Source organism: Notolabrus celidotus, chromosome 21, assembly GCF_009762535.1.
Source record: "Notolabrus celidotus isolate fNotCel1 chromosome 21, fNotCel1.pri, whole genome shotgun sequence".
Taxonomy (NCBI): Eukaryota; Metazoa; Chordata; class Actinopteri; order Labriformes; family Labridae; genus Notolabrus; species Notolabrus celidotus.
This window is the reverse complement of record NC_048292.1, coordinates 18,311,921-18,332,606: the sequence shown is the minus strand read 5'-3', so window position 1 is coordinate 18,332,606 and position 20,686 is coordinate 18,311,921. Positions and strand designations below refer to the sequence as shown.

Genomic DNA, 20,686 nt, shown 5'->3' with positions numbered 1-20,686 from the left:
GTCCCCAACGTGGGGACTATGTAGTAATAAAAGTCATCAACTCAGCACTCAGAGATCATTTGAATAAAAAAAAAAAGGTTCAGATGCTGGAGTTTCTTCGTCCTCTCACTCGGAGTCAGATGGCTCAAACATGCATGCTCTATGTGTTTCTTCATGTTGTGACTGTTAACAAGTTTAGTTTGATTGACGTGTCATTATTATACATAATTAGCTGCCCACCAACACAGTCCTGATATACTGTATCTTCTTAAATGGAAATTAAGCTGTATTAGAATTGTGTTTTAATAATTATGGATGTTTGTTTTCACTCAAGTTTTCATTGATGCTAAATGACACATTGAATTTTGATATAAGATAAGATAGGATATTCCTTTATTGGTACTCATCATTTTGATTGTTACAGCAGCAAAGTAGAAGGTGCAAAACAGTATAAACTTAGAGCATAAAAAATAGTCATTACAAAAATGATTAGCAAATAAAATGAAAAAAAAAGTAAATAAGCATAGAAAAATAAGAAAAGTATGTACCGAACTAAAGTAAATTAACATTTGCAAAACCAGTGATACAGTGAGAAATGTGTACAGACCAGTAACATAGGTTAAAGCTGGGGTTGGTAGTTAGATTTAGATACACTTTTTGTCATACTGGTTAAAGTGATCTTTATGTCCCGATGGCAATCAATACATAATGTGTTCTTAAAAAAGAGTGAAAAAAAGCTGGGAAAAAAAACAACCAATACCCACTTTTAGGGTCCAATTTATGAAACCAATCAAATCCCGTCCTGCCTCTGCTTCCCCTGCCTCTATTTACTGACCCTCTCGCTCTACCTCGGGCCTGTCCCCTCTGACCAGATGAGGTGCTTTGCTCAGGAGGACTGTAGTCTGGATCAGAGTCTAAAAAGCCCTCACCACAGAGGCTCTGACAAGCAAAAAAATTAATGACATCTAGTAAGTCCTACAGAAAATTTAGATGTATTATATGTATTATAGCTTTTCTCCTGATATCGTGTCACCGGTACAACTGGATAATGTTAGCATGACAGTTGTGAGTACTAATAATAGCCATGTTTGTGTGTGTTTTCAACTTTCACTATGATGCAGAACACAAACAATGTGCTGAGGACCGGTTTTGAATCAGTCAAGATCATATGGTCGCGAATCAGCGGCGCTCGTGCATGTGAACTGGGGCGTCGTTTTGGAGGAGCTCCAGGGGGAGGGGTTAGACGGAGTCCTGAGGAAATGCTACATTCAAATTCATACTAGTTTTCCGTGACCAACCCTAGCTTCAAAAAACAACATATAGAACTAATATTGTATATGAATTTCTAATATTCAAAATTTCTGATATACCAAAATACATTCCCTGAGGCTTAAATAAGTTATATTTTGGGGGGCATTTTCGCCTTTATTGATCGGCATCTGAATAGAGACAGGAAACGTGGGGAGTCGAGTGTGGGGGAAGACCATAGACTGTATGGTAAATGGACGCAGTATCCGTGACGTCACCCATCTGTTTCTGAAGCACTGTTTTGAAGCAGATTGTTGGCGGTTGCCATATTGGAAATGCTGAAATCAACCTAAATGCTGTCGAGCTAGTGTGAGGTAAAGTGGCAGGCTTTGAGCCTCCTAGCCAACAGCTACAGTGTTCCCGCCTGTCAATCAAGTCAGCTGTGCCTCTCATAATGGAAAACTTGTAATCTTAATTTCTTTGAAATGACAGGGTTATGAAAAATTTCCCCCCCCGTACAGTGTGTGCCAATCAAGAAATTAGCTATTCAAACGATACTCATTTTTTGTTACCAGGCTGTAAACATGTTTATTTCTGTTGTTAAAGATCGTCATTTTTGAATTGGTGTGTATGTGTTTTCCAGTACTTCCGGCGCCAACCTCAAGCGGGTCCTCGATTAACTGCAGTTTTTAACACTTCCGCATTGGCTTCAATTATAACAGCCAGAGGTTGCCGCTTGGGGAAGACATGCAGCAAATTGTCAATCTGGGAGTCGAACCTGTGACAGCTGCGTTGATGGCTACTGTAGCTTCTGTATATGGGGCTCGCTTTGACCGCTAGACCACCTGCATTTTTATCAAAGTTTAGAAGGTATTGCTAAAGTAACCTGAAGAAGCAAAAGAAAGAGTCCATGTACAAAAGAAAATCTCTCTAAAAATCCTTCCTGAGTGTATCTTAGTGCACCAGTGGGGTACTGCTGGGCCCTCTTTTCATTCACATTTCCTGCAGTAATAACCCAGCACCTGGACTGACCAGAGAAAAAGTCGTGAGCTGCCCATCCTGGACTCAAATGAACAGTAACTCTCATTAGTTCTTAATGGCTCTGGCTGAAGAAGAAAGCGAAGCTGAAACCAAACAGACCTTCTGCTTGATCTGAGCGCTACGCTCCGGTTCTGTTGGACTCACTGTAGACTCATCTCCTCTAATGCTTTCATACAGACTCTGCTCGAGCTGCTTTCTGCAGAAGGACAAAGCTTTCAGAGTAAAGAGGCTACACGGGTTACATTAGCAGAGTCTGAATAAGAAGCCGGTGCAACCATGTCAGTGAGTGCCCACTTTATTTTAGTGGAGACATTACAGATAATATCAGCCTTCTAACATCGTCTTACAATGGTCCTTCAGCTGTAATCCTATGTAAACCTATAGTAGATGTATATATTGTGTGCTTTCAGGTGCTGAGCCTCACTCAACAACACTGTCACAAGTTTTCTAAAAGAAAAGTCACAGTCAAACTCATGACCCGTTCTTAACCTCACATCTGGGTTTTGAAATGATGAAAGCCGCGTCCTTGTTAGCTCGAAGCTCATGCCAGTTATTCTTGATAAGTATAAGTGAACTGCCATCCGTCGTGTGCATTCACGGAAAAGAGAAGAAGCTGAAAGACGATCAAGAACTGCACTCTGAATGTTAGAAAAACTTCAGAAGTTCAGAATAAGGGTGAAAGAAGTGAAAACAAACATGATACTTCATTTAGGCCTAGAAAAAAACTGCCCCAGTAGTAGGAAAAAGATTTTAAAAAATAAGAATTTTCTTCTCCAAGTCCTTTTCAGACTTTGAATGTGTGAATTTAAAACATATTGGGGTACCTCGCAATGAGCGTTTCCGGAGCTCAGCATCCTCAGCTCAAAAAGGTCTTCAGTATATGCTGGCGTTTGTTGCAGCACTCTCAGTTGGAAACAGTTAAACTTTTGAACCCCGCCACGCTCATCTATGATATTTCTTGATCTCCGATACAATCAGAATCAGAAAGGGGCGGGATCTCTGATTTCCGCTTTGTCAACAGTGGAGCCCTAGAAAACAGACTACATAGACTGCGCTTGCGCTCTGTTCCACGACTTTGGTCCCTCCCACCAGACACCTGTAACTATGACTCCATTTTCAAATAAGTTTTACATGTTTTAAAATGCATCTATGAGTAAAATGTATTATATTTTTTCAAGTTGTTTTTTGGAGCTTTTTCGCCTTTTTTGCCACTTTTTTGGACAGCTGAAGAGACAGGAAACGTGGAGAGCAGAGAGCAGGGGAAGACATGCAGCAGATGGTCGCGGCTGGGAGTTGAACACGACCCTTGCGACAAGGACTATAGCCTCTGTATATGGGGCGCATTTACGGCTAAATTCCACCAGATTTTTTTCCAGTCTGTCTCCGATCCATCCCGACAACGGATCTGACAGGTTTCTATTCTAGTCAGTGTGTTAACTTCCACTGGATCCGCTCCATTGTGTTCCAGGTGCGATCCGGCAGGTCAGAGCCCTCCGGATCAGATACACAAGACCTCTATTTTTGCCGAAGCCGGAGCAGGACATATCAATCTCAACAGAGCAGATGCTGCGGGACAGGAAGTCAGGCACCAAAACAAAATGAAAACAGCTGTGTTATCGCCAGATAATCCGTGCTGCGTTCGGGAAACACAACTGGCGGGTGTTGATGGACGAGAAACCAGAGATCCGAGATGGAAAAAACACGTATCTGGTGTAAGTCCTATGATAGACCGCTAGGCCAACGGTGCCCCAATAAAATTGAGGTTGTAGATGCGGCAAGTAACGCTTTAGTGGACACGGCCACTATAGGTGGAGAATTAACACAACAACCAATAGGGTTTCTCTGGTTTGTTAGTACTCTGATGTGAGTGAGAATATTCCTGAGTATTTTCAGATTTTAACAGAACTCCACTCAGAACAAATCTCATTTGAGAAAAAATATTTGAATGTCAAAGTCTTCCTGGAAAAACTGCCTAATTAAGTTTTTTATGTAGAAATGTATCTCTCAGAACAGTTAGTGAAAGAGGCCCATTGGTCTTTCAGTACTAATCCCATCAATTAAAATACAGATTTTGATACAGCTGTACAATTTTGTCACACATATTTGTGTGTTTCCTAGTCTGTGTTCAACTCTGCTATCTTTTAGGAAAAATAGTCTTTCCTGGAACTAAATCACCTGTCAGCTTATTTGACTAAAAACATTGTCTTTGCATTCTGTTTCCAAACCTACAAAGCTGTTACTTTCCAAATATAAAATCCCTTCTATGAAGTCTACTCTAGAAGCAACAACCGAGTCCATTACTCATTGATGCCAAAACCAAATAAATTAGCACTGATTTAAATTCTACAAGACAAGAACGCACGCTGAAAGTTTGGGAAAGTGGCCAAGGTTTCCTGGGAAGGTATAAGGATAATGTAGAAGCAAGATGAATGTTTCACTGGGGGGCATTTTGGTTGGCGTGCTGTCACCATGTTGGCAGTGGCGGTGAGTAAATGTTATTAATGGAGACGAAAGCAGGCACAAATCACTTTGAGATATAACTCTGTGAATGGGAGATGTTCGTGAGTCGGAAAAGAGGAGCTGTGAAATGCCAACGAGTCGAGGGATTCTCTTCCTCTCTCATGCATAAACATGAAAGAGTGACATGAGAAAGGGACGCAGAGTAGGGAAAGGTTCCAGGAGAGGATGAACAATGCGCGATCATGTATGCACACATGAAGTCAGACACGGACAAAAGGTATGACTCTGACCTTGTCGCCGCTCTGACTGAACCCCCCTCTCACACTGACAGAGACAGACACACAGAACACAGACAGCCCAGTCCTGCTCATTATCTCCCATTGGAGGCCATTCTAATCCATACCGTCTGTTCTTTGAGGCTTCACTTCTCGTTCAAATCGAAGCTGACCTGCACACGGCTGCCGAAGAGTCGGGCGAGACAGCAGGAAGCGCCCACATGGACGTCAACTCCCTGATGAACTGACTGTTTGAAAATCTGTGTGGGTTTTTAGAGATCTGTTTCAGTCTCTGAATCAGATTATGGTTAGATTAGCTGCCAGAAAATAAAATTAGATGTTTTAAAAAACCTCTTTCAAATATTAAAAGTGCCTGGTCATACTTCTGCAGGATTAGGAACAGAGTAACTCACACAAATATGTCCTTCAGAAGTTTTTAATGACCACTCTAGTGGAAAGACGCACAAGAGACAAGCACTCAAGCTTGTGATCAATGTGCTCCCTGTGTTTTAAATTGGATTTAAAACACTTAGCCTTTTATTTTTAATGTTCTTTGGTCGTTCAAGCATTTCTTGGCTTCAAAATCAGCTCTCTTTTGAAAGGGATCCAGATGAGATTCAGAATAAGGCCTAAACAAAGCAAAGGGGAATTTAGCACCTTTTTTTTCTATGAGTTCTTGATGTAAATTAAACTGAGCCACTCACAGCTCAGCGGTGCGTGCTAATAACTCTCCTGCATGGAGGAGAACCTGAGAATAAAATCAGGTGAAAGGAAACGCACAGATCAGAGAGGCAGCTCCTGAAGTAACCACACACCCGCCTTATGTGATTTAAAGTGCTTAAGCATTGCCTGCTAGTCTGCAGTGCTATAAAATATAGTGTGCGATATGCAACACCATTGTTCCCTACAAGTAGAACATTGGTCCAAGTTTCCATAGCAACAAGCTCTGACTTTAAATTGAAGTGAACATAGAAGAAGTAGGTGTGTATGCATCGAAATACAAAGTGCACACACAATCTTTTAAAGTGTGACACAAATACGGAGTTAAGTGTTTGCACGTACGAGCAGGCAAACTTAAAACTATCTGAGAGGAAGAGCTGGGAATGAACTACACGGTGGACTCTTACAGCGAGGTCAGATGAGATTCAGCAGCAGACAGCGAGGAAGAGGAGGCCAGAGAGAACATCCCTGACAGAAAACACGACGTTCCTCTTAAATGGTTCAGGATCAGTGGAGTAAGACCTGTGTCCTCCACCCCACCCCGCCAAAAGTCAGCTCACAGTGCAGGAGCATGGATGTCTGCAGGAGTTACATGTGACTGCTGTTAAAATGCAGGTGTGAAGTTGTTTATGTGTGTGTATGTGTATGTGTGTGTATATGTGTGTTTAAGCGTGACTTGTCTGGGTTTAAAGCAGCAGAGTGTCTGTTTTCATGGTCTGAGGCCGGTGTGACTCCAGTCTCAGCCTTTACTGTGTTTCATACCTGGTTGACTGTCTGATGTTGAACATCCTGGGACTGCATTCAAAACATGTCTGCTGCCTTTGCTGTCTGCTCTACATACACCTTAAAGACTGTGTTTACACATGAACAACTGACTGCTGTCGAATTCATATCAGTGTTTATTAGTGCTGTGGAGTGGGGAACATTTCTGAGGTAGTCAAGTGGGAAAGACCTCTAAACTATGAACTTTAAGGAAGGGGTTTCACAGAGAAAGTATGGTGCTTCCTCAAAAGGCAATGTGACCTAACCGGAGGTGATATGACAGCTCCAGTTATGCAACCACTTGTATCATACAGATGTAGAACTTGCACACACTAGATCATCAGAGGTTCCCAAATTTTGTATTCCTCTATCCCTAAAACAACAGTGCAGAGACTGGAGGCCCCATGTTAGCTGTAAGCAAGAACAAGCAGGTTAATCCAAAAAACCTACGTATTACTTTCTAATTTAATAACGTGTTGCTGATTGACATAACCTTCTTGCTAGGGTGCAAGCATATGAACAGGTTTCTTTTTCATTGCTCAACAGGTTAGATAAATACCACTCAAAGTGGGAAAAATGTCTCCTTTATATTAACAGCCCGTAAGAGACAACATTAGGACGTAGTAGACCCTTTTCTAACTTTTGTCTTTCTCTTTGTGTTTAATAGTGTGAAAAAACCTATACAGCCACCCCGTACCCCCTTTTTTAAAATTTATTTATGTATATATTTTAATTTTGTTTAATATATGTACATATACATATACATGTGCCTATGTGCAGAATTATGAATTTGTGTATATCGGTATGTGTATGGTATGATGTGTTTCTCTCATTAGACGAGCTATGTACACTGTTTTTTGCTGTAAATAATCTGTCTAAACAAATTCAGATAAAAATATCAATTTGTCTGTTTTTTTTTTGTTGTTGTTTTTGTTGTTTGTTCTGCTCTGTCTTTTGTTTTGTTTTATTTTTATTTTTTAATTTTATTGTATTGTCATTATTTGTATGTCTTTATTTGAATGTTTATAAAAACGAATACATTTAAAATCATTACAAAAAAAATAATAATAATAAAGTTCCGTTGGTTTTTTTGGACATTTTTTATTTCTATGGTTTTATCTAATATTTAGCAACAATTTTGGCATATATTTTGTCAACCGTGGATACATTTTTTTCTATTCTTTTAATGTTTTTTTGGAAGTCATCTCGTGACCCCCTGCATCAATATCTCGCGACCCCCCAGGGGGTCCTGACCCCCACTTTGGGAACCACTCCACTCAATGACTGTCTCTTTTTTTTTTCTTTCCCCATTATATAAACTTTCCTATTAATTCATGCAACCCCTTAACTCGTTGTATAACCTGTCGCTCAATGCACTTAAAGCTTAATGCGTTATCTACAGATTAGATAATGGATAAATAAGGAAGAAGAAGAAGACGTACTTTATTAATTCACAAGGGGAAATTCAACATTTCACTCGGTTGTTGAGCATGTTACACTCACTAACACACACGCACACACACAAACAGGATGCTATGGACATACACTACATGTTACGGAGAGATGTCAGAGTGAGAAGGCTGCACACATGAAAGCACCCCAGGCAGCTTTGATGGGGGTTCGATGCCTTGAGGCAGCGCCCTGGGGTCAAGTGCTGTAGCTTTGCGTTCACCTGGGTGTAACATTACCTCTGACTTAGAGCTGAAAGTTACAACTGAGCTTAAACCTATACCCTGTGTACAAGTTACACCTGGATGTGGATTTAATGCCTAGAATGAAGCAGGTGTAAGTTTGGTCAGACAGACTAGTAGGCCTCTTCAAGGTGGGGAAAAGTAACTGTCACATACGGTGACAGAAAAATACAATAGGGGGCATTACTGGAGAGAGAGTGATCCATGATCTAATGATCCAAGAGCTCATAACTGCTCTTAACTGAGGCATGTGTTGGACAGAAACACTGTGCCGAGCCCTACAGGTGCTGATTGCTATCAGAGTTTATGCAAATGAGGCTGACAGCTCTGAGCGGTGGATGATTATCAGTGATGTGAAAGAGGGGGAATTCTTCTTTTGATTACTGACCTGCCAATTTCCTTGTCGATATCTTTTGTTAGCTGGTTTGGTGTCGTTCATTTTCTAAATGTTTTTAAATTCTGCATGTAACTTTAAGAGATCAGGTATTTCGTTATCCTCTTATTCGTGTCTGTCTTTTGCTCGTTTCGGGTATCCATACCTTCTGCAGATACTTTGAAATGGAGAGGAGATGATCATCTGAGCGTGCATCGTAAGACCAGGCGCAGCTACGACCATTCTCCGTCCGGTTGGTGCACTCTGTGTCAACTCCAGTAAACAAGATCAACTTAGCCGACAACCAGCAGGTGCACTTGACCCAGGGAAGTAAACTGGCTTCTCTCCAGCTACTAGTCTCAACTTAAATACTTACTATCTACCACTGAACATTTTGAGGCGCGCTGTTTAGCTCATCGTAAAATAATAAATGGGAATGTTCTATCAAAATGACAGGCTTCCCTTTGGTTCCATGAGAAAACACCACTGGTATATTTATAGCTGTATTGCCAAAATAAGAATGTTCAGGAGGGTTGGATTCAATTCTAAATCTTCCCCAACCACTCGACAGAGAAGTCACCTGGGAACAAGATTCTAATGGGACAACTTTAAGTAGAGAAGAATAAGGAAGCACACTGCTATAATAACATTTTGGCATAGATAAAATACTGAGAGGATTACAAGTGACAGCTTTATTAAGGTTCTCTTTCAGTGGGAACAACAGCCGCTGCATTCGGCTGCCTACACTGATCATTTTTTGGAAACATTGCTAATGCTGCTTATTATTTTCTAACAGGCAAACATTATCACATCAAAAAGATGGCTTTCATCTTTTCACAGAGCTGCTTACAGTGTCCCTTTCATGGCTTTCTACTGAACTGTATCTCCCAATCCTTCTTCATTTAGTATGTGTTATGAACCTCTGTTTTTTTTGTTTTACATATTTAGTGATCTGTAGCAATCCTTGTTGGGTTTTTTTTCACGTTCAGAAAACTAGATTTTCTGACTAAAGCTCATTTTGGTGTGTATTTCTCTCACTCTGTTTCTCACTGTACCTTGGTTTGCTCTCCATGGCCAGGTTCTCTCCTCTCTGGTAAGCGTGGTCTGCGATCTGAGTGGTGGACCTCTTTACGATCTGTTTCAGCTCAGGCTCCAGCCGCTCCATGATGGCTTTGATGGTCTCAGGGATTTTCTTCAACTTGGCCAGACCCTGAAGACAAAAGACAAATCTAACATGGAGGAACTGAAACAGCAGCACAGAACACAAAGGTAGGTGTAACATAATTGCGCTGTAATGAGTTGAGATTAAACAGTACTATTCAGGTATGTACCTTGATGAGGATGCCCATGAACTCAGCACTGTTTTCCTCTGGATCCACCTCAGGGATGTCTGATTGGTTGAATTCTCTTCCATCCTGTTGCAGCTCACGCACTAAAGAAGATATACAGAAGAAACGCAGAGAGAAAGATGGTGGTAAAATTAAATTATTTAATTGTTTTCATTAGTTAAAATATTTCAAGAAATACATAAAATCATACAGCTACTCCTAAAACCTTAATCATATTTATAATATGTCTCTGTTTTCAGTTACAAACTGTGAATTAACTTTATTTATGTATCATAGCCTCTCCTTTTTGCTCTACAGGGGTTGTGATTGAGGTAATGTTTTATGTCAAGTTGAATATTTATTGCGTTTTTGAATTTCAGTACAGGTGTTTCTATAAAACTGATTGCATTTGTAATGGTTTTGAAGCCGGATGAATCCTTTCAGTCTATAAATTCTTCCACTGTTTTCTTGTGGTTGTATATGATGTCCTTGTATGATCTTTTTTTGGCTATGTGATTTTTCACCTGAAAGTTTTATTTTGTAAATGTGAGAATCACTTCCTGTATTTAAAGGGCACGTCCAGCTATTACCTGCAACGCTGAGGAAGGACAGAACGCTGTGACTGGTCTGTGCTCTTGCCCAGATTAAATAGTTTAAAAGGACATTAAGCATGCTGACTTCTTCCTGTTAAAAGCTGATAATTAATTCCAAATGATATTTTTTCTTCAGATACATAGCTAAAAACAATGTTGTCTAATCGTTGGCACCATCATGGGGATCTAAGGGTCTTTCAAGAACATTTTTCAGCACCAAACATTTCTTCTTTTTCATTCTGATGCAGCATTAGTGCCTATTCTGTATAATTTTACAAGACTGTCTTGTCTGTTGTTCTCTGTGTGTCTTTTTTAAATCTCTATTTGTGTTCATCTAACACTTTGTAACATCAGTGATAAATTCATTCATTTGAATACATTTAAAAACATGTTGACTTCCCATGTTTCAGCATTGTATTAGCTCTGCAGGATTTCCAAATGGAGTTAAATACAAGCAGGGATATGTGTGTAGCTCATATGTTGTATTTATGAAATAACTAGATTTGTTTTATTTAGGTTATGCACATTTTTTTTATTGCATAATCCATAAATTGATTTATTCCCTCGATACCTTGTGCTGCGGTGAAGAGGTGACCTCATTTTCTCTATAGACCTAATGGAATCTTGATTTTGATTAGTAAAGGGATCGCGACAAAGCTTTCATGACAAACACAGAGCATTCATGTAACCATACTCCCACCTGCTTGCATACTGTTCTTGTAAAGAGAGAGGGGATGCTGACTGAGATCATTTCAAGCAGCAATGCAAGCAAATAAGTGAGAACGGTCCGATTACACTGTAAAATTATGCTTTTTTTCTCTTTTTTGGGGTCTTTCACATGTTTATCTATAGAGGGTAGGACAGTGGATAGAGCAGCAAACTGGGAGAGAGAGTGGGGGAGTGACATTTGGGACAGGGACCGCAGGCTGGAATGAAATCCGGGCCGCCAGCTATATGGGCACGCGATTTAACCACGAGGCTGAATCAGGGCCCAAAATGATGCTTTTGTTTATCCTAACAAGAAATGTCCAGATGCCTCTGACATCACCATTTCTCTCTGATCGTGTGTGTATGCTCCTCTGATGATCGTCATCAGCAGCACTTTTTATAAAGTACAAATAACACAACCCCTGTTTCAAAAGTTTCACCCTGGACTCCGTCAACACAGCACGGAGGCTGGCATAGAAGTGTGTTACTTTATGATGCAGCAAACCAAGAGAGTGCTGAATAACATAGGCAGAGCTGCACAAAGCGATGTAACAACAGCTTTAGACGGTTCATATGTAAGATGTGACGTCAAACTGCAATCAGTCCATCCAAGGAGAGACATAACAAGATCTCTTTGACAAAAAGGAATCTGATTATTTCAGCAACAGGCAATTATATCAAGTCAACAGAATGTTTTAATTGCACTTGAACATGTGTAAACAAACTGTGGTCTAACTGCTCTAAATGTTCAGTGTTTGATCCGATGTGCTCGTCTGACATGAAAGCCTTTTCAGAAATATCTCACATCTTCTGCGTTTTCTCTGGTTTGATTTTGGACTCTGGAAACATTTGTACCTTGTACAGACGTTTTTGAAAACCAAATTATGACAAAACAACAAGACAAATTAAATTACAGCTTGCTATATTAGTAAACTGTATGTGTCTCTTGTAAAAGCTGACACCTGCGCCCATACTGTCATACCCACCCCCCCTTTGTGCTCTCTCCATCTGACTTAGCCACATTAGCAGTTAAATTGAGAGTGGCAGCATCGAATGATGCTCTAATCTCCATTAGATGGGGCCTCCCAATTCCCCATCAAAGCGCGTTAAGAGAGTTAATGTTTATGGCAAGTTAATGGACTTTGGGTGTATTTCCTCTTTTCCCCCATTCCAACTGTAGTTTGTGTAATAATTATGACAATTACTAGCTACAAATGAGGTGCACTAATGCTATTAAACAAAATGGAAAGCTAGGCCGTAGATTGAAGCCGGCTGCTGTGTCGTGACCACGGTTGTTAGTGCGGCTGCGTATAGGCACTTACTGCCTGGAGGTAGCTAATTATCAGTGTTCTCTTTGCATAACATTGAGGAGAGAGTGGTAGAGCTTTTAGTTTTTGACAGAAGGGTGGATGAAAAGAAGAGATATTTATGATGTGTGAGTGATGAGTCCTATGTTTGTGTGTTTGAGGTCACAGGGTTCAGCTTTACGGTGGCAGACGCAGTTGAAATATGACCCATGACTGATATAACAGTTGTTGCTGTCTTGAAAGAAAAGGAGAGAACTGTTATGTAAGGGATAATGTATGGTTAGCTGGTAGTAATCCCCGCAGGAAGAGACCCTTACCAGGCTACTAACTTAAACCTTAAATAAAGATTATTTCATTGATCTAAAATGATTTATGTATACAGTTTAAAAAAATAGTCCCATTCATTCGCCAGTTAGCGTTCCATAGTGATGGATTATATCTGCCTATGGGGGTCGATTGAACATTCAACTGTCCTCATTCAGCTCTCCTTCTTCTCTGAATTTAACAACTTTTAACCCTTCTGTTATCATAACCACCACTCATAGTTTAAGTTACTTTGTAGCGCCCGGTAACCTAAAGTTTCTCTCACCTGCTCCGGTGCCGTTACTAATATTAATATTAATTGGGGGTGAGCCCGACTAAGGATTTGCTTAGTCGAATCTGATTCATCAGATTTTGCCCATAGTCGACGAATAGTCAAATGTTTGTTGTTTTTCCTTATTGACCCAAAGTCTGCATGATGGTGACCGCATGACAATATTACGCTTAACCATTTACAATTAAGAGACTCGTAACTTAACGTAAAAGGGACATCAGAATATTATAAGTATAAAACTTAGATTTTTTAAATCTATATTGCAAAAACAACGAGGTCATGGAGAGAAAACTCAAATAAGGCCACCATCCGTTAAACATGGAACAACGCGCCGTTACAGAATAAGGAATCAGGAGATATTTAAACAGTGTTCGCACAGTGGAGAGCAGCGCTGCGGAGGGTAGTTTGTCCAACTTAAGACTAAACATCTGTGTAATGTTCATAATCAAACCTGAACCAGCTAAAGGGTTTTTAAATCTCTTAACAGAACCTTTTAAAACTGTCTTTCATCGCGTCTTTGTCCGCTTAAGTCTTTTCAAATTGTACGCGAGGAAAACCATCGTGTGTACGGGCAGAAGTGCGCTCCTTGCTTTGTTGACTGTAAATCCTGTCTTTGAGAATATCCTCTCTGATGGCTTGGAGGTGGGATGCTGTGGATTGTTTTTGAGGCTTCAGACAGCTTTGGGTATTCCTGCTCGTTTGTTTGGCCCGGTAATCCTTGATCTCACAGCCCTCTTCATGAAGCTGCTCCTCATCTTCATCACTATTTTTTAGGATCATCTGAAGTTTATTTACTGACATTTTGAGCTACCATGAACGTAGAAAGATCTAAAGGCCAGCTGAGGTATGTCTGCTCCACAGGTCCCGCTAAATGGGAGAGTCCACCTTTAATTACCAGGGGAGATTTAATTACCACTTTAAGAGGGTTTAACACTTCAAGAGCTGTTCTCAGAATTACATTAAATAAGTCTATATTTATATAAAAATAGGCTATATGAGACACTATTTTTACGAGAAACAGGAAAATAATGTAAAATTAGACATTGAGCACCCCCATGGTTTGAATGGAATGATCCACGTTTCATATGCAAATATTCGACTATGAGATTGGCAGTCGACTAAGGCTCGTTAGAACGAATCGTCGAATATTCAACTATTTGGGGTCAACCCTAATATCAATATTACTAATATTGCTGGACAGGGTCCAATACGACAATGTTGGTAGCCGGCTAATTTAGCATGCTTACCGGAACTAGCGTTTTAGCCACATTGTTTTGATGCTAACGGAAGCTAACGGTTTCACCTCACCTTACGGTCTATGGTGTCAACAAGAAGAAGTAAAATATACCAGAACTCTTTTCTGCGGATTGATTTGACATAACGCGTGATCAGTTTGCCTCTGGCGTTGCTCATGTTAGTGAAAGTTAATAACCGTTGTCAAGGGGTTGTCAATGGGTTTTGACCATAGACTGCAAATAAAATGGACAGCGTCGCTCCGCCTTTTCCCATTGAACAGTTTTGAAGCCAAAATATCCCGTTCCAGAGCGCTGCCATCTTGTAAATTTTTTCTGCAGCCAGAGTCTGTGCAGTAGGGACTTTCTGTGTTGCCACAGTAATTTATGTGTTGCAACGGTAACGAGCTCAGCCCTACAGCGTACCGTCACGAGGTCCTACGGAGTTTCTCTCCACGGCAGCTGTCAGGCAAAGTAAACCCTGAAGTAAAACCCCGTTTTTTAAACTCTAATAACAAACGAAAAATAAACTTTTCAGAAAAAAGAGGCCTTGAACACAAAACAGTCAAATAATAACTACATATCACCACAGCTTACGGATGTGAGAAACATTCGTACGACGTGTATTTATTTTTTTTACTTTGACTGCAGCCCAATTCAAATTAATGGGGGAGACAGAGTTTTTGACCTATACTGCAGCTACCAGGGGGAGCAGTTTTTGTGGCAGCCTCACTTCTAGCCGAGCGAGATGACGTCTATTTTACATAGAGTCTATGGGTCCAATACGACAATGTTCGTAGCCGGCTGATTTAGCATGCCAACCGAAACTAGCGTTTTAGCCACATTGTTTTGATGCTAACGGTTTCACCTCACCTTACGGTCTATGGTGTCAACAAGCAGAAGCAAAATGTGCCAGAACTTTTTTCCATGGATTGATTTGACATAACGCTGCCGTTGCTCATGTTAGTGAAGTTAATAACCGTTGTCAAGGGGTTTTGACCAATTAAAATAAAGTTTCTAACACAACCGGAACATCAGTAAGAAAGCTGGGTAATAATGTAAAATCAATGGATGCCCTAAAATTAACATTTCTTATCTTTAAAGGAAACATTTCTCTTCAGGAGCCAATCACCTGCGAGCACTGCAAATCTATCACTGCCTCAGTAAGCAGTAAGGTGGCAGCAGAAATAAACTAATATGAGCAAAGGAAAGTGAGTGGTTGAAACAGTATGGTGTTTGGTTTCCTGGTATCTACAGAAATGAAAGAAGACATGGCGATTCGCTTACTCAGAATGGCAGTAGTGGGTGGTTTAAAAAAAAAAAAAAAAAAGAGTAGTGCCAGGCTTAATATAAAAACTCTGAAGCACGGAGGGAACACCACGTTATTGCAGGATTAACTTTTTTCATTATCTTCTTGTTTGCGTTCCTCTGTGCTCTGCCTGGAAGGAATGCAGCTCTGACTCTACGCCTCAACATCCAAAGGAGAATTCATACATTCCTGAATACAGCAGTGAGCATTATCAGCCCCCTGTTAAAGCGCTAGTTACCGGTTTGAGTATAATGAATGCTGCTCCCCTGCTGTGATGACAGAGACACTGGGAGGCTGATGGTGCGATGGGAGACAAGATGATTATAACACCAGCGATGGAAATGTGTATTATGATCTAAGTTGACGATGTTATGACATTAGCCGCAAGTAAAGACGTGGGTGTGTGTGAAAAGGCATCAGTGGTGTTTTTAGTCTTTTTTTTCTTGAAAGAGTTCAGATGGAGTTTTTGCAGGAATTCAGGAATAGCATGTGTGTTTGTGCACATGTGCAGAGATTGAAGCACATAATGACATCTAAATGAATGTGTGTCGAAGTAACGCTAATGACTTCATTATGACTAAGAATATCAGCAAAGTAAACATAAAACTGCAGTCTGAAATACAGACTATTTCTTATCCAAAGACACCATCAATGCTGCTCTGTTGATATCTTTATATGTATAGTTTCCATAACGTATGCAATGTTAATGAAGAGAATAGCATGTCACTTGTCAGCACTACTCAGCACCAGAGTTACGAGTCAGTTAAACTAAGTATTAATCATTTTAATTAATGGAGGCCCATAATGGAGACAGCACGGAAGCCTGCAACAGAAGGATGCAGCATCCTCCACAGCCGGTGTTTCGGGTTAATGAGTGACCCTGTTAAATGGTCACTCACATGGTTGTTGTAGTCACAACAGCAGGTGAAAATGGAGAGAGTCTCTTTTCTTTATAACATCAAAATGTACTCATCAGCTTTGTGTTCAAACAAAGAGGAATTTGCAAAGACTCTTCAACATAGACTCTGTAAATAATGGAGGTAGTATCCGTGACGTCACCCATCTGTTTCTGAAGCACTGTTTTGAAGCCGGGCAGCGGCGGTAGCCATATTGGAAATGCTGAACTTAATCTAAATGCTGTCGAGCTAGTGTGAGGTAAAGAGGCGGGCTTTGATTCTCCTGGCCAACAGCTAGTGTTCCCGCCTTAATATCTTCGAAACTGCCGCATTACGAAAAAATTCCCCCCCTTTACAGTGTGTGCTGATCGAGAAATAAGCTATCCAGACGGTACTCGTTTTTTGTTTTTTGTAAACATGTTTATTTCCCGCTGTAAAGATCGGCTTTTTTGAATTGGTGTGTATGTGTTTTCCGGTACTTCCACAACCAGCCTCAAGCGGATCCTCAATGAACTGCAGTTTTTAACACTTCCGCATTGGCTTCAATTCTCGCCGCAGGGGATTGCCACCTGCTCTGCACATCTTCAGCAGCTTTTTTAACAACGACCACAACAGATCCACTGGCTAAAATTCCCCAGTTAACCATGTGACTCGTTACACTAAAACACTGGCTTGCCTTTTGTTATACCTGTGAGCCTGCAACAACTGTGCTGACTGAAAAAGAGGTTCTTTTTTTTGCTGTTGGACTTCTAACTATTGACTGAGGTCTTGACTTTAACCAGAACCTGTTGACGTGTTGATTTCATTGAACAAAAATGTTTGATGAGTGGATGTGCGCAGCCTAAAGATGTTTATCTAGGCCTTACTGTTAGGGGTGTAACGGTGCAAAAAAAGGTTGGTCTAGTTTGTTTTTCCCGTTTTTAAGTCCTTACATACATTTAGGGTACACAAAGGGAAACAAACGCAACATATCAAATGCCTTGTTCCTTTATTAAGACTTTATAGATCTTTTCCTAATTGTCTAAAGTGCAGCAGACAGCTCAGATGTCTTCTGTATAACATGAAAAATCAAAAATTATATAAAATGTTTGATTAGAATGGGATATAGAATTATGCAAGATCCAAAAATAACCCCCAGCAAGCCCAAAATGCGGGCTGAATTTCTGTCTAGTGAGTAAGTTTCAGAGGTCTCTTTACCACATATCTGTACCAAAATAGTCACTTTAGTCACGCACACACAGGAACACCATGTGCCACTGTTTACGGGAAACCAGGTTTTCAGGATCAAGACTTTGACAGGCCTGATTTTGTTTTGTTTTGTGCCCCATAAGAGGCTTGATATGTATTTTTCCCAAGATATGACAAGATCTAGACTCCACTGAGTGCACTCTCTGCTCTGTACAGCCCCTCCTACTCCTCACTGACACACACCAATGATCACAGGTAACCCCTGTTTGAGCTCAAAGCACAAAGCTGATCACAGGTGAAAAGAATTAAAACTGAATTTGTTTTGAGGTGAATTGGTGAGGCCTTGGATTTGAATCACCTTTATTTCTGATGACTGATTTTAATTTTGTACGTTATTTCAGTATGTAAAATTGTGACCTATCTTGTGTCATTTGCTGTCATGTTTTGCAAGATCATGTTTGTTTTAAACGTCATTTGTTAACTTTCCTTTGGATATTGTTGCTGTCATGTTTTGCTTTTGGAGAATGCCTGTCAAAAAGATCCACACGTCAGCAGCTTTTAAAATAGTTAATTCCTTTTTATAGAGTGTGATGAACTGTTTCAAATAGCAATAAAATAGGTTACACGCAATATGGTATTTGGTGGTGTTTAGGTTAAACCGATGTTAAAGAGGTCGTGATTGAACTGTGACTGTTATTTTTTATCTCAGAAAGGCCATTCACCACTCTTATTAATCATTGCAACTCCCTTTTTACAGGTCTAACCCCTCTTTTCAAAACTCTGCATTGGTTACCTGCTTCTTTTGGAGTTGATTTTAACCCTCAAAGACCTAGACAGCTGCCTGCGGCTACTTGTTCTTTAATGATTGTGAACTTTTGAACCGCTAATCCTATCAACAAGCTTCAAAAACTCAGTTACAGCGGACTTTCTCGGCTTTCCATAGATACCACATTTGTCTCATTTAGCATATTCAAAATAAATTCAGGGGAGTCTGGCGCCTCCATAGATTGTCTAGGTCTTTAAGGGCTAAAGTTATTTTTCTTTTTTTTTAAAGCTCTAAACAGCCTTACTCCTCCATACATCTCCTGTCGTTTTATGTTCCACCACAATCACTGTGGTCCTCAAATGCTACCCTTTTAAATGTTCCTCGTGTGTTTCACACAAGCACCGGCCAGAGAGCTTTCTGTGTTTATGCACTAAAACTGTGGAACTTTCTTCCTCTGGACATCATCATCAGGGATGAATACAGTACATTCTATTCTATTCTATTCTATTCTATTCTATTCTATTCTATTCTATTAAAACTGCAAGCTCTCTGGGTGTTTTTAAAAGTAAACTTTAGTCTTACCTTTTTAATGTGGCTTTTAACTTGGAGTAACTTCTTTAGCCATGGACTGCATTATTATACTTTTATGACCATTGTTATAGCATCATTTTTATCTATCTTATTTTTAATCTATCTTATTCTATATTCTTATTTTTTAATTATTTTATTATTTTTTTCTGATATTATTTGATTTTATTTCATTGATTGATTTTATTTTAATTGATTTTATTTGATTTTTATTTGTAAAGTATTTCATATCACATTCCTCTTTCTTGTTTGAGCCTTGTATCGTTTTATCTGTTGCTGTTGGTTTCTGTCTCTGTTTGTTCTTTTGTGAAGCACTTTAGGCTGCATGCTTGAATGTATGCAAGGTGCTTTATAAATAAAAATGAGTTGAGTTGAGAGAATCTGAGTGTTTTATGACATTTGGACTTGTTTTTTTTGTTTACTTGATAATGGAAATCAGTCGCTTTGAGACATTCCTACTAGGATTCACACTTTTTTCTTTGATATGCGCCTGTAAAATCACATATTAGGACTGTACCACTGCTGGATCCAGGTGTGCTGAACTGGGATGACTCCAAAAGCTTGCGTGGAGTAGAAAGGCTGCTCACATCCAACACAGGCATTGGAGATGCGTCTTTGCCTGTGGAGCTGTAACAAGAAAAAAAAAAAAAAACAAGGAAAGTGATTACCAAGGGAAAATGAGTCATGGTTCTCAATGATGTGCTTTCGGTTTCATGTTTCTAACCTTACATTAACTCCAAAAGTTTGCAGTAATCTCTTCTTGTACAAAAATAAAAGTTTAGTATGCTTTTACAGAAACGCAGCCACTAACCTGTCGCTCTTTAAAAAAAAAAAACAATCTACTGTTATAACAAAACACCTTGCATCTCTGGGTGGGATTGCTGCTGTTTTCCAATGAGCCATTTATCAAGCCTTAAGCCTGAGGTGGACACAATCCAGGTCCTTTAACTTGGGCGGTATAAACACAGGGTGCCTGCTAAGTGAGTCGGGTGTATGGAGGCTGGCTTGTTGTTAGAGGCGACCCAATACAGGAAGGCCGGGACCTGTCACTGGCTGACCCTCTGTAATAAATCACTGTACCTCAGCAACCCACCGCCACTATAATTACTGCACCACGCACACACACAAACACACACCCACACAGACAGTCATGTGTAGAAGTGGAAGCAGCACTTAAACCCAATGCCTTCCTCGGAATACAACAGCATCAATTGTGTGTGTGTGTGTGTGTGCAGTTATTGTGCCGCATTATCGCTAATAAGTAATACAGCAGCAGCATTAGACTACGAACCTGGCCCTCAGGTCACAGAGGCAAAGCTGAGATTACTTCCAAACCTACTTTATCATATGAAGCATCAAGGTTGTCACACGGAGAGTGAATCTTGAATTCTGTCATTTTTATTTCTTTAATGCAAGTTACTGACGACAAACATCATCTCCAAGGTTAACAGAAAAAGGTTTGCTCCCTGCAAAGGCTGATGAATGTGGTGGATGCTCTATCAGTAGCACCGAGCACAACTTTCAGTACATATCTGATAGTATCCGAAAATAGGTGACTTTTTTCTTTTACGATAAATAATGTGGGGTGTTTTTTCTCTTCTTCTTCTGGGAACTTCAGAAAAAAAGT

At 40.1% G+C, this 20,686-nt stretch overlaps 1 protein-coding gene across 1 annotated transcript in view; it reads right to left on the bottom strand.

Moving 5' to 3' along the window:
• Positions 1-20,686, bottom strand: part of exoc4 (exocyst complex component 4) — a 179,584-nt gene that overhangs the window by 144,997 nt on the left and 13,901 nt on the right. The window contains exons 5-7 of the mRNA XM_034673130.1: positions 19,577-19,686; positions 9,881-9,981; positions 9,605-9,759 (exon numbers count right to left, since the gene is read on the bottom strand). Of these exons, the coding sequence (XP_034529021.1) occupies positions 9,605-9,759; positions 9,881-9,981; positions 19,577-19,686 (366 nt within the window). The remainder of the gene's footprint in view (positions 1-9,604; positions 9,760-9,880; positions 9,982-19,576; positions 19,687-20,686) is intronic.